The sequence below is a fragment of the Melanostigma gelatinosum genome (genome assembly GCF_949748355.1).
Source record: "Melanostigma gelatinosum genome assembly, chromosome: 6".
NCBI classification, from domain to species: Eukaryota; Metazoa; Chordata; class Actinopteri; order Perciformes; family Zoarcidae; genus Melanostigma; species Melanostigma gelatinosum.
The window spans coordinates 27,741,509-27,766,880 of NC_136639.1; the positions used below are offsets into that span (position 1 = coordinate 27,741,509).

General features: G+C 43.8%; 2 protein-coding genes across 3 annotated transcripts in view; one reads left to right on the forward strand and one right to left on the reverse strand.

Annotated features, from left to right (window-relative positions):
• Nucleotides 1-662: 662 nt before the first annotated feature.
• Nucleotides 663-11,859, reverse strand: LOC306778122 (serine/threonine-protein phosphatase 6 catalytic subunit). Of its 2 annotated transcripts, none has more exons than XM_079269517.1 (7): nucleotides 11,735-11,859; nucleotides 4,288-4,383; nucleotides 4,089-4,154; nucleotides 3,841-3,982; nucleotides 3,648-3,727; nucleotides 2,433-2,642; nucleotides 663-1,532 (listed from the first exon to the last, which is right to left on the reverse strand). In XM_079269517.1, exons 1-7 carry the CDS (start codon nucleotides 11,789-11,791, stop codon nucleotides 1,284-1,286), a joined length of 900 nt encoding a protein of 299 aa, XP_079125643.1. In that variant the 5' UTR covers nucleotides 11,792-11,859; the 3' UTR covers nucleotides 663-1,283. The 2 variants fall into 2 exon arrangements, with proteins under 2 accessions (XP_079125643.1, XP_079125642.1); XM_079269516.1 differs by lacking the exon at nucleotides 11,735-11,859 and adding an exon at nucleotides 10,065-10,189.
• Nucleotides 11,860-12,056: 197 nt separating this feature from the next.
• Nucleotides 12,057-25,372, forward strand: part of LOC306779111 (multiple epidermal growth factor-like domains protein 9) — a 30,526-nt gene continuing 17,210 nt past the window's right edge. The window contains exons 1-2 of the mRNA XM_079270893.1: nucleotides 12,057-12,695; nucleotides 17,435-17,639. Coding sequence (XP_079127019.1) covers nucleotides 12,140-12,695; nucleotides 17,435-17,639 — 761 coding nt within the window. The 5' untranslated portion in view covers nucleotides 12,057-12,139. The remainder of the gene's footprint in view (nucleotides 12,696-17,434; nucleotides 17,640-25,372) is intronic.

Genomic DNA, 25,372 nt, shown 5'->3' on the forward strand with positions numbered 1-25,372 from the left:
GAACTGTGTCACTCTCTTATGCCTATGGAGATTATTCCCTAATTTGGTTCATATTTCTGTCACCATTTTCTAACAATTGTAATGTTTGAGCTGCCATGTGATCAAACTGCTCAAACTCAAGCTTGTACTAAAACAAATGCTTTCATGTAGGCTTATTGCTAAGTCTTAGGAGAACAGTATATGCTGATGATAAATTAGACCTAAAAGCTGAGGGGAATGGTACATTCTACCTGAAAGCTGTGAATATTCTACTACACTCCACAGTGAGATACAAATGCATGCCCCCTATCACTGTGTGACTCCCCCTATCACTCTGTGTGACTCCCCCTATCACCCTGTGTGACTCCCCCGTCGACGCTGTGGAGTCCTTCCTCTTCCTAGGCTCCATCATAACCCAGGACCTCAAGTGGGAGCTGAACATCAACTCCATCACCAAGAAGGCTCAGCAGAGGATGTACTTCCTGAGGCAGCTGAAGAAGTTCAACCTGCCAAATACAATGACGGTGTACTTCTACACAGCCATCATTGAGTCCATCCTCTGCTCCTCCATCACCGTCTGGTACGCTGCAGCCACAGCCAAGGCCAAGGGCAGACTGCAGCGCATCATTCGCTCTGCTGAGAGGGTGATTGGCTGCAATCTGCCGCAATCTCCGTTACCCAGATAACCTTTCACAATTTCCTTTATTTAAAAACAGTATGGTGACACAAAGAATAAGGATCATAAAATAACTGATACCAAATCTGAAATTCACAGAGAACATTTTAGGTTCCACAGGTTTAACAATACAGAAGTCAAATGTTACACATCAACTCTCAGGTTTACATGTTTATTTATAAGATCACATGATAACACTAAGTGTATAAGTCCACTGAAACTTGTCAGAATAGATGCAATAGTTTGCTCTTGCTCAGAGCTTTAATGCATAACCAGAACAAAATAAAGTACAACACTGCACCTGCAATTTGCGCTCTAGTAAAGAAAAATCCAGATTTATAAATATGAACATTTCCGTGTTATTTGAATCCTTTCTCTGAAACATTTGACCAACGCAGTGATCCTGCTGAGCTTTAACTCCAATATCTCAGTGTGATTTAAGCTGCAGAATAACGTCATTAAATGCCTACGTGGGAATAACGGTTGATAGTTGGCACCAAGAAACGCACTGTAAATACTTCTAACTGTACAATACGAAATTCATATGGGAGCACAAGTGCTGATGCCACTGTCCCAGGCTGCACGTGTGCACTGAACAAATGGCTGCATTCTTTCGGTTGTAACGTGCTTACAGGAAATAAGGTGTTGTTGTTCGAGGCGGAATGACCCTCTCAGAGTCGGGCACTGCTCTGAAGAGCTTCGGCTCTCTCGTGTTTGCGTCTTTGAAGACCATTATGGAGGCGATGTTGCCGCAGCGATAGCAGTAGTTAGGAGCAGACCACACTGTGACCAGCTTCTCGTCGAACATGAACTTGTAGCCTTCGTGGACAAGTTGATGCGCCCTGCAGATCAGCTTCAGGTTGTTGACGTGAACAAACTACAGGGTTTTTGGAAGATAGAGAGAAACAAAAGACGGGGAGAAAGAGAAACACTGAAAAACACCGCCAGCGAGAATACTCATCATCCCCTTGTTTACTCTGGTGGCCCCAAATGACAGTGAGAGGCAATTGACCCTTCACTAAGTCCCAATCTGGAACGCAGACCGACCAATCACAGCGTAGCATTGGCCAGCTCCGACCAGGGTCCCACATCTAACCAGCTCTGCTCCACACACTCATCAGGCTGGTTTAGTGGATTTGGAGCTAGTCCTGGTAAAAATGTTGTGTGATACTTGTTACTCTGAGAGGTTGGAAGGAGATATTCACGATTGTAAAACATAACATTTCTGTGGTTGTAAAAATGAATGAAGACGTACTCGGCTTCACAGGAACAGGGTCTTCTCACTTGTGGCCAGGTGATGTGCTGGTTCAATAGTTACACTGTGATGTGGAGCCTTAGAGTCTATCTTTGCCTTTTCAACTGGTTTGACATCCTGGATATACCTGAGCACAGGATGAAGTCTCCCTCTGTGTGTGTTGTTATCAGAGCTGCTCTCTTTGTTCACAAAGCCAGCTGGCCGCACGATAGTGGTTAGCTCACGGCCGCTGCTCCGCACTGCTCTCGCTCTCGTACAGCTGACAGTGCTGTCCCAGCCGACAGTGTAACAGGTAAAGTATCTAGAGTGCAAAAGCATTTTTCGTACCAGGCTGAAAACATGTTTATCTCTGCTGTAAATTTGGGTATTTCAACATGGGGGTCTGGAGAGATGGACTCACTTTGGAGCCAGCTTCAAGGTTGATATTTCAGGTAAAGCAGTTTATGGCACTGCAGCGATGCACCAGAGGTTGGTGCTTGGTGGAGGCACTAGATATGAAAAGGTAAAGTAAAAGCAACCTACCTCGTTTGTGACCTTTGCACCAAAGAGCCAGCCAGCTCCTCTGGGGCTGATGGCCCAGGTGTCCACGTCTTCAGGGTCTGACCACACCAGATCACAGAACGCTCCTTTGTGGGGGATCTCCTGGTTCCGCTCAATGGTTCGAATTTGATCTAGAGTTTTTATGTCTGGGGAGAGGCCTCCGTGGACACACAGTATCTGCTCGTCCATCAGCTGACAACACAGAACAGAAGGATCAGGGCATCACATATAAACTATGAATCTGTTTGGCCAATGGTTACAGACCGTACAAACCATGTACAATAAAAACATTGGATTGTATACATAACAGTAACTCAGGGGTGTGAGACTTTCAAGTTATGAAAAAGTCTGCTGAAAAACAGTGAAAGGTTTGAAATGACCAACGATGAGGTGAGAGATATGGACCAACATAACAGATCAAACTGTCAGTCTGATGATGAGCTGTTACATGTTGTTAAACCTACAGATGATAGAATACCAACAAATAGCGAACCAGGATCAGTGGTCACTACATATTTCAGTGGGAGAGTTAGGAGGTTAATTATGTGAGAAAGGTGAATGTCATGTTTGTGACGACTCATCTTTCGAGTGTATGCAGCATACAATGTGGCACGGTTGAGGAATGATTCTGAAAGATGTGGCGGTGGCATTAATGGAGTGAAATGTGAAGGTTGAGGATAACGATGGATGAACACTCACAACAGGCAACATGAGGTAGAGATCTACTTGTCATGTGCAAATAAAAAATGGTCCAACTCAAGAAACGTTGAGGTAGAATGTCCCAATTTTGCTATCTTTGCCATTTTCCATAAAATCCTAAGAGCTTAAAAATGGAACCCAAGTCAGGTCTGTCCTTCATTAGCGATGCTGGACAGATTCATGTACATCAGCAGCGCCACAATATTAGCGCTTCTGTACAGTACTTATTCTAAACAATGTGGAAATGACGGCCAAGCATCAGGTAGAGACTGTTCCTCCCCTTTACCTAAAGCAGCAGCATCACACTCTGCAATGAAGCTTTTAAAACCAGGGAAAGAAATAGCATTTCATCTGTATCATGACATCACAATTACCAAAAGCTGCTCTCGACTCAGCAATAACTCAATATGAGCCTCATTCCAGGCTTCTAAAGAAGAACTGTCATTTACAAAGTCACTTCATGACAACAAATGAACACAAAGCGCAGTCAATACTTACAGCTGCTACTGTCAACATATCAAACACTTTGGTACAATAACGCCAGGCATTTGCATTCCCATACTTGGTCTGGCACTCATCTGTAAGACAAAGAAGGGCTCACGTATTACAAACAGAAGGGTGTGATTACAGTGCAGGGAGTGAGGTCAGTGACAGTGCAGTCATCATCTGACTGCTATGAATCAAATCTCACCATAAAAGCCATAAACTTGAGTGATCTGTCGGCTTTCGTGGTTTCCACGAAGAAGAGTGATGCGGTCGGGCCATTTGGCTTTCAGCACCAGCAGGTAGGTGAACGTCTCCAGACTGTAATATCCTCGGTCAACAAAGTCCCCCTGCAGATGACGGAGGCTTATGAACAACACTCTGACAAAACATCACTTGAACACAATGAATTGGGACAGATGCCTATCCAGTGCAAACTGCTTTCAATGTACCAACCATGAATATGTAATTTGTGTCCGGAACCTGGCCGCCAGTTCGGAAGAGTTCACAAAGATCATAAAACTGAGGCACAGAGAGATAGAGATGAGTGTAAGGCATTACATTGTATATGTACAACAGACCAATGTCTCACATGCTATGTAAAGCGCAGGCTGTGCACAGCCATATTAGGGGAAACAAACTCTTTCTTTTATACCTGTCCATGTATGTCCCCACACACCGTTACAGGAGTGGAAACAGGCTGGACGTTGGATTCCTCCAGCAGAAGGTCACACACATAGTCACATAACCTCTGTAGAGATGAAAGACAAAGCACAGCGAGTCAGTCATCGTTCACATCGTTCAGTGAGTCAGTCATCGTTCACATCGTTCAATGAGTCAGTCATCGTTCACATCGTTCAGTGAGTCAGTCATCGTTCACATCGTTCAGCGAGTCAGTCATCGTTCACATCGTTCAGTGAGTCAGTCATCGTTCAATGAGTCAGTCATCGTTCACATCGTTCAGCGAGTCAGTCATCGTTCACATCGTTCAATGAGTCAGTCATCGTTCACATCGTTCAGCGAGTCAGTCATCGTTCACATCGTTCAATGAGTCAGTCATCATTCACATCGTTCAGTGAGTCAGTCATCGTTCACATCGTTCAATGAGTCAGTCATCGTTCACATCGTTCAGCGAGTCAGTCATCGTTCACATCGTTCAGCGAGTCAGTCATCGTTCACATCGTTCAATGAGTCAGTCATCGTTCACATCGTTCAATGAGTCAGTCATCGTTCACATCGTTCAATGAGTCAGTCATCGTTCACATCGTTCAGTGAGTCAGTCATCGTTCACATCGTTCAATGAGTCAGTCATCGTTCACATCGTTCAGTGAGTCAGTCATCGTTCAATGAGTCAGTCATCGTTCACATCGTTCAGCGAGTCAGTCATCGTTCACATCGTTCAATGAGTCAGTCATCGTTCACATCGTTCAGCGAGTCAGTCATCGTTCACATCGTTCAGCGAGTCAGTCATCGTTCACATCGTTCAGCGAGTCAGTCATCGTTCACATCGTTCAATGAGTCAGTCATCGTTCACATCGTTCAGTGAGTCAGTCATCGTTCACATCGTTCAGTGAGTCAGTCATCGTTCACATCGTTCAATGAGTCAGTCATCGTTCACATCGTTCAGTGAGTCAGTCATCGTTCACATCGTTCAGTGAGTCAGTCATCGTTCACATCGTTCAGCGAGTCAGTCATCGTTCACATCGTTCAATGAGTCAGTCATCGTTCACATCGTTCAGTGAGTCAGTCATCGTTCAATGAGTCAGTCATGGTTCACATCGTTCAGCGAGTCAGTCATCGTTCACATCGTTCAGCAAGTGAGTCATCGTTCACATCGTTCAGCGAGTCAGTCATCGTTCACATCGTTCAGCAAGTGAGTCATCGTTCACATCGTTCAGCGAGTCAGTCATCGTTCACATCGTTCAGCGAGTCAGTCATCGTTCACATCGTTCAAAGAGTCAGTCATCGTTCACATCGTTCAGCAAGTCAGTCATCGTTCACATCGTTCAGTGAGTCAGTCATCGTTCACATCGTTCAGTGAGTCAGTCATCGTTCATATCGTTCAATGAGTCAGTCATCGTTCAGTGAGTCAGTCATCGTTCATATCGTTCAATGAGTCAGTCATCGTTCATATTGTTCAGCGAGTCAGTCATCGTTCATATTGTTCAGCGAGTCAGTCATCGTTCACATCATTCAGTGAGTCAGTCATCGTTCAATGAGTCAGTCATCGTTCAATGAGTCAGTCATCGTTCACATCGTTCAATGAGTCAGTCATCGTTCACATCGTTCAGTGAGTCAGTCATCGTTCAGTGAGTCAGTCATCGTTCATATCGTTCAATGAGTCAGTCATCGTTCAGTGAGTCAGTCATCGTTCACATCGTTCACATCGTTCAATGAGTCAGTCATCGTTCACATCGTTCAATGAGTCAGTCATCGTTCACATCATTCAGTGAGTCAGTCATCGTTCACATCGTTCAATGAGTCAGTCATCGTTCACATCGTTCAATGAGTCAGTCATCGTTCACATCGTTCAGTGAGTCAGTTATCGTTCACATCGTTCAATGAGTCAGTCATCGTTCAATGAGTCAGTCATCGTTCACATCGTTCAATGAGTCAGTCATCGTTCACATCGTTTAGTGAGTCAGTCATCGTTCATATCATTCAATGAGTCAGTCATCGTTCAGTGAGTCAGTCATCGTTCAGTGAGTCAGTCATCGTTCATATCGTTCAATGAGTCAGTCATCGTTCAGTGAGTCAGTCATCGTTCATATCGTTCAATGAGTCAGTCATCGTTCAGTGAGTCAGTCATCGTTCACATCGTTCAGTGAGTCAGTCATCGTTCACATCGTTCAGTGAGTCAGTCATCGTTGACATCGTTCAGCGAGTCAGTCATCGTTCACATCGTTCAGTGAGTCAGTCATCGTTCACATCGTTCAATGAGTCAGTCATCGTTCACATCGTTCAATGAGTCAGTCATCGTTCACATCGTTCAATGAGTCAGTCATCGTTCACATCGTTCAATGAGTCAGTCATCGTTCATATCGTTCAGTGAGTCAGTCATCGTTGACATCGTTCAGCGAGTCAGTCATCGTTCAGTGAGTCAGTCATCGTTCAGCGAGTCAGTCATCGTTGACATCGTTCAGCGAGTCAGTCATCGTTGACATCGTTCAGTGAGTCAGTCATCGTTGACATCGTTCAGCGAGTCAGTCATCGTTGACATCGTTCAGCGAGTCAGTCATCGTTCAGTGAGTCAGTCATCGTTCATATCGTTCAGCGAGTCAGTCATCGTTCACATCGTTCAGTGAGTCAGTCATCGTTCACATCGTTCAGTGAGTCAGTCATCGTTCACATCGTTCAGTGAGTCAGTCATCGTTCAATGAGTCAGTCATCGTTCACATCGTTCAATGAGTCAGTCATCGTTCACATCGTTCAATGAGTCAGTCATCGTTCACATCGTTCAGTGAGTCAGTCATCGTTCACATCGTTCAGTGAGTCAGTCATCGTTCACATCGTTCAGTGAGTCAGTCATCGTTCACATCGTTCAATGAGTCAGTCATCGTTCACATCGTTCAGTGAGTCAGTCATCGTTCACATCGTTCAATGAGTCAGTCATCGTTCACATCGTTCAGCGAGTCAGTCATCGTTCACATCGTTCAGCGAGTCAGTCATCGTTCATATCGTTCAGTGAGTCAGTCATCGTTCACATCGTTCAGTGAGTCAGTCATCGTTCACATCGTTCAGTGAGTCAGTCATCGTTCACATCGTTCAATGAGTCAGTCATCGTTCAGATCGTTCAGTGAGTCAGTCATCGTTCACATCGTTCAATGAGTCAGTCATCGTTCACATCGTTCAGCGAGTCAGTCATCGTTCACATCGTTCAGCGAGTCAGTCATCGTTCACATCGTTCAGCGAGTCAGTCATCGTTCATATCGTTCAGTGAGTCAGTCATCGTTGACATCGTTCAGCGAGTCAGTCATCGTTCAGTGAGTCAGTCATCGTTGACATCGTTCAGCGAGTCAGTCATCGTTCACATCGTTCAGCGAGTCAGTCATCGTTCATATCGTTCAGTGAGTCAGTCATCGTTCACATCGTTCAGCGAGTCAGTCATCGTTCACATCGTTCAGCGAGTCAGTCATCGTTCATATCGTTCAGTGAGTCAGTCATCGTTGACATCGTTCAGCGAGTCAGTCATCGTTCAGCGAGTCAGTCATCGTTGACATCGTTCAGCGAGTCAGTCATCGTTGACATCGTTCAGCGAGTCAGTCATCGTTCACATCGTTCAGTGAGTCAGTCATCGTTCAGTGAGTCAGTCATCGTTCACATCGTTCAGTGAGTCAGTCATCGTTCAGTGAGTCAGTCATCGTTCACATCGTTCAGTGAGTCAGTCATCGTTCAGTGAGTCAGTCATCGTTCACATCGTTCAGTGAGTCAGTCATCGTTCACATCGTTCAGTGAGTCAGTCATCGTTCAGTGAGTTAGTCATCGTTCACATCGTTCAGCGAGTCAGTCATCGTTCAGTGAGTTAGTCATCGTTCACATCGTTCAGCGAGTCAGTCATCGTTCAGTGAGTTAGTCATCGTTCACATCGTTCAGTGAGTCAGTCATCGTTCAGTGAGTTAGTCATCGTTCACATCGTTCAGTGAGTCAGTCATCGTTCACATCGTTCAGTGAGTCAGTCATCGTTCACATCGTTCAGTGAGTCAGTCATCGTTCACATCGTTCAATGAGTCAGTCATCGTTCAGTGAGTTAGTCATCGTTCACATCGTTCAGTGAGTCAGTCATCGTTCACATCGTTCAGCGAGTCAGTCATCGTTCAGTCGTCGTTCACATCGGTCAGTGTTGTTAAATGAGACAACTTTGAGGGAAATCTTCTTCTTGTCAGGGAAAAGCTTCGGAAACATTGTTTACAATTGCAAAGACCCAAAAAGTGATACTTGAGGAACAATTATTGAAACCACCAACTCATGTAGCATTGAACCGTTATATTTGATAGTAGGTAATATTATAACAATACAGTCAATATTCGAGTAAATGTGGCACTATGTGATGAGTGAGTTACAAAGATCAATGCAGGTGAACTCACAGTCCAGTCACTCTGAAGTGTTCAGTCAGTGAGACTCAGGGTCAACTCTAACACTAAGAATTAGGATGACTTGAACAAAGCTTGTCTAAATATCTCCAATTGCTTTTGGTCTCCAAAAATTGCAGGGTTAGGGTTTTTGGCAATTGCCAAGACACAAAAGTTGGCACTTGTTGCACAGTTATTAAAAGCACTTACTCATGTAGCCTATATAATGACCAGGTATGCCAAACCATCAACACATTGTCTGCTTTACACAAAGTTTAAAATTCTAAAACACTCTTTTCTCCACCATCAATCTCCTGCACCCACGAAAACAATTGTAACCATTAACATCACTTAGAAATCAGAGCTTGAACCGTACAGACTATGGCTTAAACACTGTGAACAGGATTCAGGTTTCTCTTTGATGTGCACAACAACGGAGGCCAATCTTAGTGAGAGTTAGAAGACTGTAATTACAATATACTGTGTCCAAAACAGTAGTATGTCCATGTCATCTTCAGTTAAAGTCTTTGTGTATGATTCTGTTATGAGTTCATTAGAATAACACACACTATATTCGTGTTCATTGTCTATATTTACATCATGCTACAAAAGAGTCATTCATGAGCTCATTAATCACAATCCAGCTACCAACAGTAAACATGGTGCCACAGTTACTCTATTATTGACTGTATTGTTATAATATTACCTACTATCACATGCTAACACAAATATTGACTGTATTGTTATAATATTACCTACTATCACATGCTAACACAAACTCTATTATTGACTGTATTGTAACCAAAATAAGACAAGAATATTCACATCTATATTGAGGAGTTTTCAGCAATAAGGGGGTTATATCATGGCGTAAAAGAGAAATACATTATTCTCTAAACTTCCTGAGCTACTTATTTTTCTGTCATGAAATAGGGCTTTGTTACTTAACGCCAGCTTTATAGTGACTGTCTCAGTCTTTCAGTGAAGAGAGAACTCTGTGGATAGTGGTAACTGCACCACACTGACATTGACAACAGACGAATGTCATCCACCGTCACAACACTCAGCATCGTCAGCTCACTGAGCTATGGCTACACGCGTGCTCATTTAACGTCAGCTGGTAATGCACACCACGTTAGCTCACCAGCACTTCTGCTTCGTAAGCATTGCATTATGTAGTGGGACTCGTATTTACCTGTTATTGCTAAACTGAACAAATCGTTTGAGCGGGTTTCACTTCCTGGCCAAGAGATGAAGTCAGCAGGCTAACGTCACTAGCTAGCTAACGTTACTAGCTAGCCAACAGTTAATTACGCTGTTACAACATACCGAATCAAACACATTGAAATAAAGTCGGGTTTACCTTGAGGTCATTTTCTGGGAGATATTTACACTGTTTTGCAATCTCTGCATATTTATCCAAATCCAGAGGCGCCATGGTGCCTAGCGAATCGTCACGCGCAACTTCCTGCAACAACTGAGCGAGTGTCACACTACTGCCATCTGTCGCCTGCATTAACGAAGAGAACTCGGTCGCAGTTTTTTATACATTTTCATTTGTGAGCCAAACTATCGAAAACCAAGCTGCAACTTCAAAAGCACAAATTAATTGAAGATGTCCCATGTCCTCTTTCTTCCCCATTCAAAAACATTAGAAGTATTATTTTGATCGTTCCCACTGGAAGTGCTGAGTCACTGTGTCCGACTTGAATCATACAGATATAGATATATAACAACATATACAGATATAGAACAACAGCAACGTTTTATCAGATAGGCTTAAGAGAACAGAAAAGCAATATAAGATGAAGAAATAATTATATTTTTGATTAAATAAAGAAACTGACTACACTACAATTCAAAATCAAACTACTTCCATAAACAGAGATGCAACTTCACATTACGACCACCGGAGGGCACAATACACCACGAACTCATGTAGCTTATGTATGAACAGGCATGCCAAACCTCAAGCACATACAAATGCATACACACGGTGCTCTACATTAGACATGTCATTCAAAACCAAAAGCCTGTATGAGTTGTTTACATCGTTGTTTTCTAAACTCTGCCATTGAAATACCATACTCAATTATTGGTCCCCGCACCCAGAATTCACCTGTAACCAATTAGATCACTGAGAAAGCTTAAACCCTATAAATAGGATTCAGGTTCGCGCTTTGGTGTGCACAACAATGGAGGGCAATCTTGGAGAGAGGGTTGGGAATAGTAATAATTATAATATACTGTAGTTTGTATACAGTAACTATGTTCATGTCATCTTCAGGTACAGTCTTTGTGTGTGGTTCTGTTATGAGTTTATGAGTATGAGAACAAACACATTGCGTATGTGTTCATTGTCTATATTTACAACATGCTACAAATGAAAATGCCAAAGACTCGATACAAAAGTGTTTTATACCCCGCACAGTGTGCAGTTGGCATGTGGTAAGAGCTATTTATATGTATTAAGTGTTTGTAAAACTGTGACGCAAAATACAATTTTTAGAAGTTTATATAATTGTGAATGAGTCTGCTTTTGCAAGACCTATAAGGTATTTTGTGCATATGTCTGTGTGTGTGTGTGTGTGTGTGTGTGTGTGTGTGTGTGTGTGTGTGTGTGTGTGTGTGTGTGTGTGTGTGTGTGTGTGTGTGTGTGTGTGTATAGAGTAGACAAAGAGGGCCCTTGTTTCAGAAATTGTGATAAAAATGTACTTATCCAACAAACGTACCAAGAGACAACGTCATACTATCACTTCCGGTGAAGACACTCAAAATACATCTTTTAAAAAAAATATGACGTACAATGTGAAGTGCGCTAAATGTTTTGAGGGTTTTGCCTATTTAACCGAACCGTCAATGAAACTGTATTACTTTTTTAAATGAGCGATTCCAGAATAGTTTCACAAAAATACTGGTGTGAAACCGTAGACGATTAAATCTTTGGCGTTGCCAGCCTAGACAAAGATTATGGAGCCTTCACTGTACAATAATCCCACAAATTGCCACTGGGAAATACCATATGGAGGATACCTGGCCTGTTCTGTGCACGGAAATGACTGCATCACTGCCACGGTCGTTATATCTCATCAGCACAATTACTAAATATGCTTCCTCGAGTTGTTCAGTTCATAGAGCTGGTTATGTTTCGATCATTTTCAGACGAGTGAGGACGTTTGATCATTTCGTAAGTTTCATAGTGTCTATGACTGTCCAACCAGCGAACGAACGAGCGCCCAAAGACATTGTTTGAGGGCCGCCATTGGCTGAGGCGTACGTCAGTCTCGGGCGGCTCATGGTAGGTTGCAGAGCAGGTAACGTGTTGACTGTGGTTCATAGGGCAGCACACAGCAGCATCAATGGTGGAGTACGCGTCCATTCAGGGAAAGGTCTGAGAGAGACCACTGCTGGGGCTTACATGGAGAGCTGAAAGTGAATATGAGGTTAACGTCCTTAATGATGTACATATCTCCGGCTCTGCTATTTATTTTGTATGTATATATTGGATTTTCTGAAGCTGCTCCCCGCATCAGTCCCTACGATGCGTCGCCTATCTCCGGGAAGCCCGGCTCAGCCTCCGACACCTGGCAGACCTTGCACACCGACACACCTCGTACTTTACCGGAGAGCAGGTTCGCTCTTGGGCCTCTAACCGAACTCGCACCGTCGCCTACCATCGTTTCCGCCGGCCCGACCACCACCAACACCTCTACTAGCCATATTACTAAAACTGCAACCACCTTCCCGCCTCTAACAACGGACCCGGCGACTTCTACTGATACCGGGATCATTTCAGCCATCAAAGGACAAATAACAGCGCCGATTTCCAGATTAACCGGCGCGCGCAAACGGTCCACCGATGCACAAACATCACTTTTTGCTCCGGAGAAAATGCTGCAGACCATGGTGTCCATGGTCTCCCAGCGCACAGCAAACGACGCCTGGGCAGCAGATAACATCGGCACATCAGATACCTCGATAGAGAACAGTCAAGGTGAGTAACGGTACCTTCGAGTGCAACATGGAAAGAGGAAGCAATCTGATTTATTTTTGTAAGGCATTGCTAGGCCTATGCACTTTTGTTGTTTGTGTCTGTCTTTTTATGTATCTGTCTGTATGGACCCCGAGTCTGAAATAAAGTCTATCTATTTCAGCTCTTGTACAATACTGATGAGCTGCATGTTGTTTTTAGCACCTCCATGTTTATATAGACTGCCAGGAGGAGCAGGGTGGTCACACGGGGCTTTGACGCAGAGAACGAGCACATTGCAACAATGGCAGAGCCGTCAGATCACACGGTGCAGCCTTCAAACGATCGGGGAATCACCAAATCCTAATCTCATAAATACACTATTTGACTCTGTGCATTTATCGGTGTAGCCTAATGTTCCAGAGGACTTTTATTACAGCACGAGTGTGCACATGTTACAGTGGGCTGAGAGAGGGGGTGCAGGTGGTCCTGTTCAGTCAATGTATCCATCCGTCAGTGCACAGAGAGCCCATACAGAGCCCTGATCCTTTTGTGTTACACCCGACGGGTTTGATATTGGCGGGGAACTACAAGAAGCTGCTCAGATAGCTGCTTCCCCTCCATCCTCTATTGTTGTTGTTTGCATGGCAAACACGGAACAAGGCCGTTCAACCAAGATGGCCAAGCCATGAATGAGCAATGCCAGAGGAGCCCCTCCTCTCACACATCAGGGTCTCCATGTGGATGTGTTGTTCTGAGTCCTGTCCAAAATGGTGCTTTAATGGGTGGGAAGGTCTGCTGAAGCCATATTGTTCCTATCAGGAGATGGATCGTATTCAGTCTTCCTAAACTCGTAGATATAAAACCGGTGGTGTCCAAACGATTTGGATTGTGGGCCATACACTGAAAAATATGGCAATTCTTTTGAGTAAATAAGTACAGTTAAAAATGGGCAAATATTGTTTTCTGTTCATTGGATACGGGTCCACTTCAAACATCAGCTATAAATCTGATATTAAGATGTAACAAACGGAACAGGCAGAAATGGTGAAATATTGGTTTCTGTGCCAGCACCGATCATTTCATTGGCTTTAGTTGATATTAAGTGTTAGTTTAATTCCGAACATTCACCGTGTCCCATTTTAAAGAGGGCAGTGGGACACAGTTGGCCACATATTGTTTGCTGAATCCATTTCCTCCCAGAAAATGCCATGTTGTAGTTGTAACTTCATGATGCTCCTAAACCAGGACATAAGAACCCCATGAAGTCTGTTTTCTTTCATACTGTGACTGATACTGGCCCCTCACATGCAGTTATGTTTTCACAGTGACCCTTTGTTCCCCCCACTGTGTGCCACCTTACTGTCGGCATTAATCTCGGTGATCGGAGGAGGATTAGCTGTTGGTGAGCTCTGGTTGTGATGTTGAAGAGGGAGAAGCAGGACCAATGTTCTGCCTGGTCTCCATGGTGAGGCGCTGTCACGGGAGCGTCGAGTGGCCGGGTCAAGATATCCACATGTTCAGTGTGATGCTTGTGAATATATTTTAATGATGTACTTTCTTTGTTGCTGACATCCTTCTGTACAGTTACATTTGGCATTTTTTCAGTGTTCTGTTTAGTCGCCCCTCAGTGGTGAAGATGTGCTGCTTCTCTTTGTCTCTGTGACGGTGAACTCTCTGTTTGGACTGACGAGCAATAACAAAACGTTGGGCTGAAGGAGAATGTGATGGCCGCTTATTCACCATTTTATAGGCCAGACAAGAAAACGGGCAGATTAATTAAAAAGGAAAATAACAGTTCTTCACAGCCCTGCTATCAATCTGCATGCTTCCGTTAGTATTTCGGGTCAGTATTGCAGATGACTTGAGATAAAATGGTGGCGTGTTTCAGGCAGTTCCCTTCGCAAATCTGTCGGTGTTATTTATTCTCGTTCATTGGACCCCAAAGTCAAGATGAGATCTCCTCCCTTGTGTGAGAGGCTTCAGCAGGTAGCGCAGCACCCTTCAGTGTTCTCGTGTGAAGACCACTCCCAGTAAAAGCACATCAACAAAGGCGTCACCTGGTCCAATGCCTCACCGAGCTTCCAGCACACATTCTCTGACATGTTGTGAACAGCCTGCTGCTGCCGGTGTCTGAATACCAGCAGCGCTGCCACACCGCTTCACAGCAGTCCAATAGATCGGAGAGATCTCTGCACCACACACAGGTCCAGTCCAATCCACATCAAACCTGTTGTTTGGCTGTGCACCTAGTGGAAGCCTGACTGTGTGTGAGGGGATATGCATTCACCCGATCTCACACATTCTCAGGCGTGATGGGGCCCGACAGCTCTTCAGTGGAAGGGCCTGACCGCGTCCTCCACAGGTCGCATAATCAGGCCTTTCTCCGTTACATAAACGTCCAAGCATCAGTGAAAGAGGAGATTAATCAGGAATGCTTTAACATTCAGCCGCCCTCTTCTCTTTGTTGACCGGCTACCTGAGGTTCTGTGTGCTGTCTGTATGCATACGTACATGACGAGCGTTTTATTTACAGCTCTTGTCTTCCTGGTCTGACTGCTGAGTACAGGGTGGAGACAGTCAGGCGTCACTCGCCACACCTAACCTGAGATCAGATGAATAATAGATAAGCCACTCTGTACTCGTCTGTCATTGTATCCTCTGGTTTCTTTGAGCGCACCAGTTTGAACTGTACAACATCTTCCATTGACAACGCAGCGGCACTCAGTTTCCATCTTTGTTTAAGACACAAATCTTCATGAGGGGAATTCATCATAAAACAAAATGACATCAAATAGTATAAGTGAGAGCTGCCGGTGTGGACCTTTCAAAAGCATGAAAGAGGACGTATGATGAAGTCATTTGCATTCCTTGTACACATACGTAATCTGGAGTTCCTACCAACCCACACTGTGACACAAGACAACTCATTCAGTTGGGCGTGAACTGCCTGGATCAGGACACACGGACATGGGATTCAACCAACCACTCGCACTTGGCTGTCCTTTCCTATGTCACATGCAGCCTCATTTAAACTGCCTTTGCAAAGGTGTGCCATATTTTCCCCGCGAGCCAATCAGAGCAGACTGGGCTGTATTGGAGGTGGGGCTTAAAGAGACAGGTGCTAAAACGGAGCAATTCAGACAAAGGGTGAAAACGGGTATGAACCTGAAAATGAGCACGATACGGCTCCCTTAATTCATACACTGAAGATAAAGGGCCTAGAAGCCGGCTCATGGTGGCTTTTTCTATTGATTGGTGAGAGGAATATGGACAAGGAAAGAACTAGAAAGTCCCAGAGGCCGATGGATCAGACTGAAGGATAGTGGAAGGCTGGATGCACTTGACAGCTTCTAGTGTTGCTGCTTCTTGGTATGGTCACACCAGCCCACCGTCCAATGAGGTTGCCCTGCACTCAGCCCTGAAAGAGAATGTAACGTCACACCTCGGGTGACTTGACATTGAACACATTGAGTGACTGTAAGCGTGCGTCTGTGGGACCAATGCTGCAGTTTGTAGTGTGATGGTGTAGTCTTGTACTGTAGAGAAGCATGATGACTTCTACATTTTCAAACACAGCGTATCTCTGTTTCTATGATGCAAATTCAAAGGAGGAAGGTAAACCTGGAGATCACACAACACAGGAAGCTGTTTAGGCTTCAGTCAAAGTGGAATTATTGATTCTAATGTGAAAGACATTCTAACTGTATAAACTCCACTGAAACAGAATACTGAGCTGTGTCAATGCTCCCTGTTAGAGGTTTCATTAAAGTGGTAATGGACAACTTTTTAACTTTTTCCCTGTTTTAGTTTTTAAAGTGTCATCGGCGGCACAGCTGTCGCCGAGACACCAGCATGACTTTCCTTTCTGTTAGCCTCAGAAGCTCAACTTCCATCAGCACAGGACAGTTAGCTTCCTCTACCGGAGACATAACTGAAGCACTCCCATTGGTGCTCTGACACTGATGGCTACCAGGGAAAACAGAACCGCTCTCCTCTTCCTGTTGTGGTTGCATAATGGTTGACGTACTACCTTTTGTGCCGTGAATCAAGCCTTTATTTTAATAAGAACAAGTATTATTATATTTATATAGCACTTTTCATGCTTAAGCACAAAGGCTACGGATTAATGTAAAAAAAAAAAAAATCTGAAACCCTCCAGACTATTACTGATGAAAAATAGCCTCTTGGCTAATTCTGGCGCATTTAACGTGATATTTTATTAATCTGTACTGTCCCTACCAAATACAAATTGTAAGCCCTTGTATGTCATAAAATACTGAAGAACATGAGAGCACATCTATCAAGCTGCTCTGAGCCCGTACATCAACAGATGAACGTGCAGAAATATGTTGATATGTAAGTACGATGTGGTTAAGATAAAACTTCTGTAAAGCAGATAGAATGCAGATCAAAGAACAGTCTTGAATTTAAAGGAAAAGAGCAGATTATTGAGTAACGATGAGATGGAAGGTGTCCGATGCGCTGCCACTGTTCAGCGGTAGATGACGATCCCTGCAGCGGTGTCCACGACTCCTCCTGCTGCATATGCAAATTGATTTGATTCACGACCATATCGTCGGCCACTTTCCGATCTCGCCGTCACTCAAATTATTTGTGCATAAAATGTGCGTATGGAATTCTAAAGTAGAGTCAAATGTAAATGATCATATACTGTTCAGACTACCTCTGCTACTCCTCCTTGCAGTGTTTCTCATGTCTTGTCTCTCCCTCTCACTGTGACACCCCCATCCATCCACCAGAGGCTCTTTGTAACTGCAGCAGTGGTGGTGAGGGCATTTTGGACCCGGACGAGTGTGATCGGGGTACCGGTCAGTGTTCTTGTGTGTCGGGCTACACCGGTCTACAGTGCGAGGACTGCGAGGAGGGACACTTCACCAACGGCACCAGCGGCTGCCTGCCCTGCGCCTGCGACTCCTTCGGCGCAGTGAACCACCTCTGTGACAGGTCAGCCTGCTCTCCCTGCTTTCACCCTCCGGTAGCCATGTCAACAGACCTCAGTTCTGTGCTGTGTTTGGCTGGAAAGTGGTCATCGCAGCAGTAATACATTGGACTGAATTTATGTTTGGATTTGTTTGCTAGTTTGTAGGTTCCTCTCACTGCATAGTATTAGGCCTGCTATCCTTAGCCTCTTTCAACACACAGACTGTTAAACCAGGGTTGACCTGAGCCCAGAGTTATATGATGAATATATATAGATATATATCTCTCATGAATGAGATCAGGTAATACCAGACAGATGTTGTTCTCAGGAGATGGTGGAGAGTGAATATTGGACTTGTATTCTTTCGGTGGCCTGAAACATAAATAAAAGTAAAGGCTAATGTTAATTGTAAATTGACAACTGTTTTATAACATAACTTAGTGTGGTAGTAATACATCAATACTACCAATGAAGCGTGATCCTGTCATATGACATAATCATAACCTTCCACACATTTCAATGAAATCTGACAATGACTTTTTACTATTAAAAAGTCAAATGACTTTTTATTTTGATGAGCAAGTTGTTACCGTTTGATTATATTTCACAGCAGCCGGTACTGAGAGGACCTGCTAGTGCAGCTGCACGATCAGTAGCTGTGGCTGCTGATCTGATGTGGGTCCCCTACGCATTGGCTGGAACATCATGTGATTAGATAGATGGAACAAAACTGCCTTATTTGAATGCAAGTGCATGATTGGACAACACAGGTGCACACACACACCGACTGTTCAGTCAATGAGAATGGGTTGAAGGCAGAGTCGGACTGACCACAACAAGCTACGTGTGTCACTGTGATCCAAACCTGGAAACAGATCCTGTTTGTCAGACTATTGAGATTTATTTTGAGCATTACTGAATATTTCTATGTATCCCTCATCTATAGCCTGGCTGTATTGGGGATTTCATTACAAAGTTTCTGGGAGAAATGTGATGCACCTGCCAAGTGTCTGCAGCTTCTTAAAGGACTAGTGCCGTGGTCTACCAAGGCCAAACAGACTGTCTGCTGTGAATGAGTGTTTGTTATCGCATAAAGACTGAGACGAGATGTTCTGGGGCTCAGCTTTGCCCTGCAGACTCCTTATTGTGCCCATGGATGGAGGCCTCCCTGAAGGCAGCTGAATGAACTTCCTCCTTACTCCTCAAATTCCAAGCCAGGAAACACAGACACGGCAGACCTTGCATGCAGTTACTCCGGAAGTCACAAAAGCTGCGTGTGCGTGTGTGGGTGTGGAGCATGGTAAAAATAGTGACTGTACTTTCTGCCTCTACCCATGAGCAGGAATGCTGCAGCTTTCAAAAGCTCGAGTCAATGTGTGGAGGATTTGTGTTGTCATGCTCTGGAACACATACGTCACAATGTAGCTTACATAAGCTCAATGATAATGGGTGTAGTCCTTTGCTGGAGACACGGAATGTCCTTTTCATGTTTCTGAAGCCTGCGTGTGGAGTTGAATGTGATGTAGGTGACGGTGCAGGCAGCTTTCACACAGTGACGCTCCTAATACAGTACTTCTCAGACAGTCTGAGCCCAGCCTGCTCACTGCTAACCCTGCTAGCCTAGCACAGCCCCTTCAGGAGCTTATCACCGTGAGTTACACAGTTTACCCAGCTTTCCGTTTGTTGTGGAGCTGATGGTGCACATGTTGGGCATTGTCATGTTGAAACAAACTGCTGCCACAAAGTCTAAAGGGCACTATCATCAGACATGTTTCCATTCAGACTATTATGCACATTTTGAAGTATGGCATTAGAAAAGCTGGATGGAAATGTCAAAAATAAGTTTCTACGCTGGTTTGAGATGGTTTTTGCCTTTGTTAAAAAAGATGGTTGATGCGCTAAATTGAATATGGAATCTTTACATCTTTACAGAATAAATTCTGAGCGAATATTTAACACTAACATGATGATCAGCTGATGGAAAAGCACCTCATTTGCATTTCTTTTTAGTGACATTTCAAAAGTTTGTTTAATATTTGCTGGACAGTTGAACAGAATCAAGACTATTGTAAACTGTTGCATTGGAACCAAACGACACGGGGCCCTTTGCAGGTTAACGGGAGCAGGAGAGCAGCCTTTAGCTGCACCAATACTTTAGCTTTAGCTGCACCAATACTTTAGCTTTAGCTGCACCTATACTTTAGCTTTAGCTACACCTATACTTTAGCTTTAGCTACACCTATACTTTAGCTTTAGCTGCACCTATACTTTAGCTTTAGCTACACCTATACTTTAGCTTTAGCGGCACCTATACTTTAGCTTTAGCTGCACCTATACTTTAGCTTTAGCGGCACCTATACTTTAGCTTTAGCTGCACCTATACTTTAGCTTTAGCTGCACCTATACTTTAGCTTTAGCTGCACCTATACTTTAGCTTTAGCGGCACCTATACTTTAGCTTTAGCTGCACCTATACTTTAGCTTTAGCTGCACCTATACTTTAGCTTTAGCTGCACCAATACTTTAGCTTTAGCTGCACCTATACTTTAGCTTTAGCTGCACCTATACTTTAGCTTTAGCTGCGGTCTTCTCATGTCGTAGGATGAACAACGGCCCCTCTTTATCCTCAGAGAAGAGTTGACTGATCCAGTGTGCTGTGATGGTTTCTCTTCATCATACTCATTTACAACCAGTGATGATGTCTGGGCTGAGCGTTGATTGGTTCACTTCCAGATACCTAACAGCTGACAGTTTACAGCGCAGCATGAGGGAAAGCTGAGAGTTCAGATTTTTATTCCCAAAACCAAACTATCACACGTGTGCAACTCAGTGAGCTGTTGGGAAGTGTTTGCTGTGATCGTCTGAGGCAGCATTACTTAACTACTCGTGGTGTAAAACGGACCGCCTCGCGGTTTAACACGCATGTGAACCGCAGATGAACTCCACAGTTTAACGTTAACCATGACAGTGTGAAATAAAGTTTTACTGACGATCGTTATCCTCCAATATTCAGTCAAATATGCGATCAATACATCATTTATGCTTTTATAGTCGCCAATATCTGATAATGTTACTTTGTAAACAACCAATCTGTGTTTGGGTTTAAATCGACAGGAGGACTAAACTAAAGGAGGAACCGTTCGGTTACATGATGATGCGTTCAGGCTCTGTTCAGTGAAGGTAGATTATAACGTTAGCATGATGCTATCTTGTAAAATGTAGTTTTGGTGAAGGAGATGTTTTCATGTTAATATAAAATACATACCGGTGTTAGAGATGAATTATGAGCTGTTTAACTTCCTAACACGAGCTCTAAGCACATTATTATACATCATTAAAAATAATAATGACATTTGTTTTGATCAATAAAAATACTATCTTTTATTTTCTTCTCATTTAAATTGTGAAGAAAATGTAATATTTGTGAAGAAAAAAAACAGTATAGAAGACGATAAAGTAAAAGGATAACATTTAGAATTTTAAATAGTTTACACTGACTTCAGAGCAGTTACAATATGTTTCTATAGTCTGTAGCCTTGTATAATCAAACACAGGGCTCTGTGTCAATGATCAGTATCAATCATCAATGATCAGCAATTGGTATTAGCGGCAAATCCGTGACTGATCCGTGAGTTGTATGCTCCGTTGCTCCACTATTAACTACAGTAGACTATATAATGTAGCTGAAAGCCAGACAGCGCTCTCCTCTAAAAACATCTGGATTCGTGCATAGATCCAGTTATGACTGTTACAGCTCTGGAGCTCTGTTACGTGCTGAGCTGTTCAGACTGCCCCTTGCATTGTGAAGTGGCTGTTGTTGTGTGGTGGTGCATTCTTCTGGATAGCTGGCCAAATATAGATGACGTGACATAGGGCTGGGCGATATGGCCTAAAAAAAAAATCTCCGATTTTTTTACAAAAAATCCGATTCACGATTTAAATCGATTTTTTTCCCCCAAAATTTTTTGCAGATGACAGAAGCTGTTGAAAACAATTTTTTCTTTTATTTTGTGATGATTTTCCCAAGTAGGTTGATAAAAATAAAGTGCAAACAAAACCTGAACATTGTAGAAAGGTGCCTGTAGTATACAAAAAGTATTTGGTCACTCTTTTGTTTGCCTGAATCATTTAAATATAAAATTAAATTAAACATAACATTAAATGGCATTAAATAGTAGCCTTCCATTGTAAACAACTGTGCAAATGTAACTTTTTACAGTAAGCTTTTCTAACTGAATACACTGATACAAACACAGCATGAAATAAAATGTATATGACCCTTTAACATTCACATTTTCAAAAGTGCAACATCTGATCTAACATCAACATAACATATTTTGCACAGTAAATAAGTGCATGTAAACAAAATCAAGTGCATTCACAACATAACCAACAGTATTAAACAGTAGTGCATGTTTTTTCTAAATATTTTTTGCCAGGAAGACAAGCCTGTCTACTACCTCTGGCTTCAGGCATGCACGGTGGCATGTAACAATGCCCCCCCCACACACTGAAAAGCCTCTCAGAGGGGGCACTTGTAGCTGGCACAGAGAGGTATTTCTTTGCTAAAGTACTTAGCCTTGGAAAGTTAAGTTGGTGACGCTTCCACCAGTCAAGTGGATCGGTGTCTGGGTCAACCTGCTGGACCACAGGTCAGTTGTTGCGGAGTAGAATGACATCCCCTCCAGCTCCGCAGAGATCCTTTGGCGTGTACTATTGTACAGCCGAGGCAAGGCAACGTCAGAAAAATGTTTACGGCTTGGTAGCACGTACCTGGGGTCCAAAGCTTTGAGACGGTGAATAAACCCCGGCTTTTCCACGGTGTATATGGGCACCATATCTTTTGCGATATACATCGCGACTGCATCCGTGATGGCTTTCCACCGGGCACTCTTCTTCTCATGCGGAGTACAGTTGGTGAATGTCTCCAAAATGCTGGGTTGTCGTTGTGAGGTGGCGGCGGCGGCGGCCAGCAGTGAAGCTGCTGGCCGCCATTGTTTTAGTTTGTAAACAATGCGCGCGCACTCTACTACGGGAACCCAACGGGGGGGAGGGGTGGGGGCGATTTTCTCGATTTTCAATAAAACACATCGCCTTAAAGCACACATTCGAATTAATCGATTAAATCGATTTATCGCCCAGCCCTAACGTGACATCACAAGGAGATATTTCCAGAATACTTATTTTCAGCGATCTAAAACATCAACGTTAACGTCAGAATCAAAGAGCAAGAACCTCTCTAGTGGAGATATTGTGCATACTCATTCAGCTATATCATACAAGTAGAGATGGCCTATGGAAGATCCTCAAACCATAGATCAGACTTGATTTACTTATCAATAAAACCCACTTTACATTTGGACCAGTTGGACAAAGGAGCTTATTTCAGGTTGTTGATGATCTCAGCGTTCACTGGAGTGGCTGATCATGACGTGACCTGTGCCACAGAGGGAATGTACTGAGCATCTGGCAAAGACAGGCTTGTTCTATGAATACACTTAACAGTTACTGTAATTGCCAAGACGCAAAAAATGGTACATGTGACACCGTTATTGAAACTCATGCCGCTCATCCATCGATGAGGGATGCTGAACCATCAACACATCAGCTGCTTTACACGACGTTTGAAATCCTAAAACACTTTCTGCAAATAACTACACGCTTAACTACATTAGACACATCATTCAAATCTAAAAGCCTGTGTGTGTTCTTTGCTAAACTATCAATCACCTGCACATATAATGCACCTGTGAAAAATAATAATGTATTTACGGTATATACTATAATAGTGTACTATACTGTTAAAACAGATGTTCAAAGTACTTCACACGACAATAAAATCAAGATCAACAAATAAAAACAGCATTAAGAGGCTACAGTCATGCTAGCAGGTGAATGTGTGGCGCTTCACCCAGGCACAGAGATGCTAAGCTAAATGCTAACCTCCGCATACTAAGATGCTATGAATGACAATGTAACCATGCTGATGTTTCACGTATTGGACACATTGTCAGTTTTCCCAGATGTTGGAGCTTGATGTAAAGTCAACCAAGTCATTAGGATTCATCTTCTGGGGACCATGCACATCATTTCATGGTCGTCCAGTACTTTGTTAAAGGTCGTAAACTCCATATGTAGAGCATTTGTAAAGCAACAAACTACTATTATCTTTGTTCCAGTAGATTGCAGTAATGTTTACCTGAGCAGAGGATGAAGTCTCTCCCTCCTTGTGTGTTGTGATCACAACTTCTTCCTGGTTTGTTAATGGCTAAAGTGGCTGGCCACACTGGTGAGCTCATTGCCTCTGCTCTACACTGCTCTGCTCTACACTGCACTGCTCTGCTCTACACTGCTCTGCATTGCCTCTGCTCTACACTGCTCTGCACTGCTCTGCACTGCTCTGCTCTACACTGCTCTGCACTGCTCTGCTCTACACTGCTCTGCACTGCTCTGCACTGCTCTACACTGCTCTGCTCTACACTGCTCTGCTCTACACTGCACTGCTCTGCTCTACACTGCTCTGCATTGCCTCTGCTCTACACTGCTCTGCACTGCTCTACACTGCTCTGCTCTGCACTGCTCTGCTCTACACTGCTCTGCACTGTTCTGCTCTACACTGCTCTGCACTGTTCTGCTCTACACTGCTCTACACTGTTCTGCTCTACACTGCTCTGCACTGTTCTGCTCTACACTGCTCTGCACTGTTCTGCTCTGCACTGCTCTACACTGTTCTGCACTGCTCTACACTGCACTGCTCTACACTGCACTGCTCTACACTGTTCTGCTCTACACTGTTCTGCTCTACACTGCTCTACACTGTTCTGCTCTGCACTGCTCTACACTGTTCTGCTCTGCACTGCTCTACACTGTTCTGCTCTGCACTGCACTGCTCTACACTGTTCTGCTCTACACTGTTCTGCTCTACACTGCTCTACACTGTTCTGCTCTGCACTGCTCTACACTGCTCTGCTCTACACTGCACTGCTCTGCTCTGCACTGCTCTACACTGTTCTGCTCTACACTGTTCTGCTCTACACTGCTCTACACTGTTCTGCTCTGCACTGCTCTACACTGTTCTGCTCTGCACTGCTCTACACTGTTCTGCTCTGCACTGCTCTGCTCTGCACTGCTCTCATGCGGCCGTCACAGCTGATGACCAGCCCTCCGGTTCCCCCTCAGGTAATCTCTCTTCCCTCAGTCAGCCCTGTTGTTGTTGTTGTTGTTTGCATTGTTAGCGCTGTTAGCTTCTAGCTGCTGGCTCAGCTATCGCAGCGTTGAGAGACGTGTGGAGGCAATGGATGTGCTCTGAATATTAAATTTAACACATTTTAGAATTTCAACCTTAAAAAGCCTGATGTCTTGATAATTCATGAGCATTATCCCTATGAATGAATGAATGAATGAATGAATGAATGAATGAATAAACAACCCTAATGAGATTTCTCCTCTCCTTCTGCCTGCAGTTCTTCTGCAAACCATGTGATGTGAAATGGACACACACCGTTGGGTCTAGTCGATATTTGACAGAAGAGCTCTATTAACCACTTAATTTGACGTGTGTCCGCGCTGTATTTGGGTCAGCTCCTGTGGGCATTGCCTGTCAGGCATTCCTTTTTACAATGTGCTTTGGAAGGCATCAGACTGTAATGAAATATTGATTTTGGGTGCAGATGTTTCTGCATCATGTGTCACTGTATCATTGCCATCAATGTGTTTTTACTCCCAGTGTCTGTCTGATTAGCTGAACAGTAGTACGA

Coding starts and splice junctions, on each gene's coding strand:
- LOC306778122 (XM_079269516.1), bottom strand. CDS start 10,139: ATGGCGCCTCTGGATTTGGATAAATATGCAGAGATTGCAAAACAGTGT. Junction 3,728..3,840: donor TCAAGTTTATGGCTTTTATG/GTGAGATTTGAT, acceptor TTTGTCTTACAG/ATGAGTGCCAGACCAAGTAT. Junction 2,643..3,647: donor ATATGTTGACAGTAGCAGCT/GTAAGTATTGAC, acceptor CTGTGTTGTCAG/CTGATGGACGAGCAGATACT.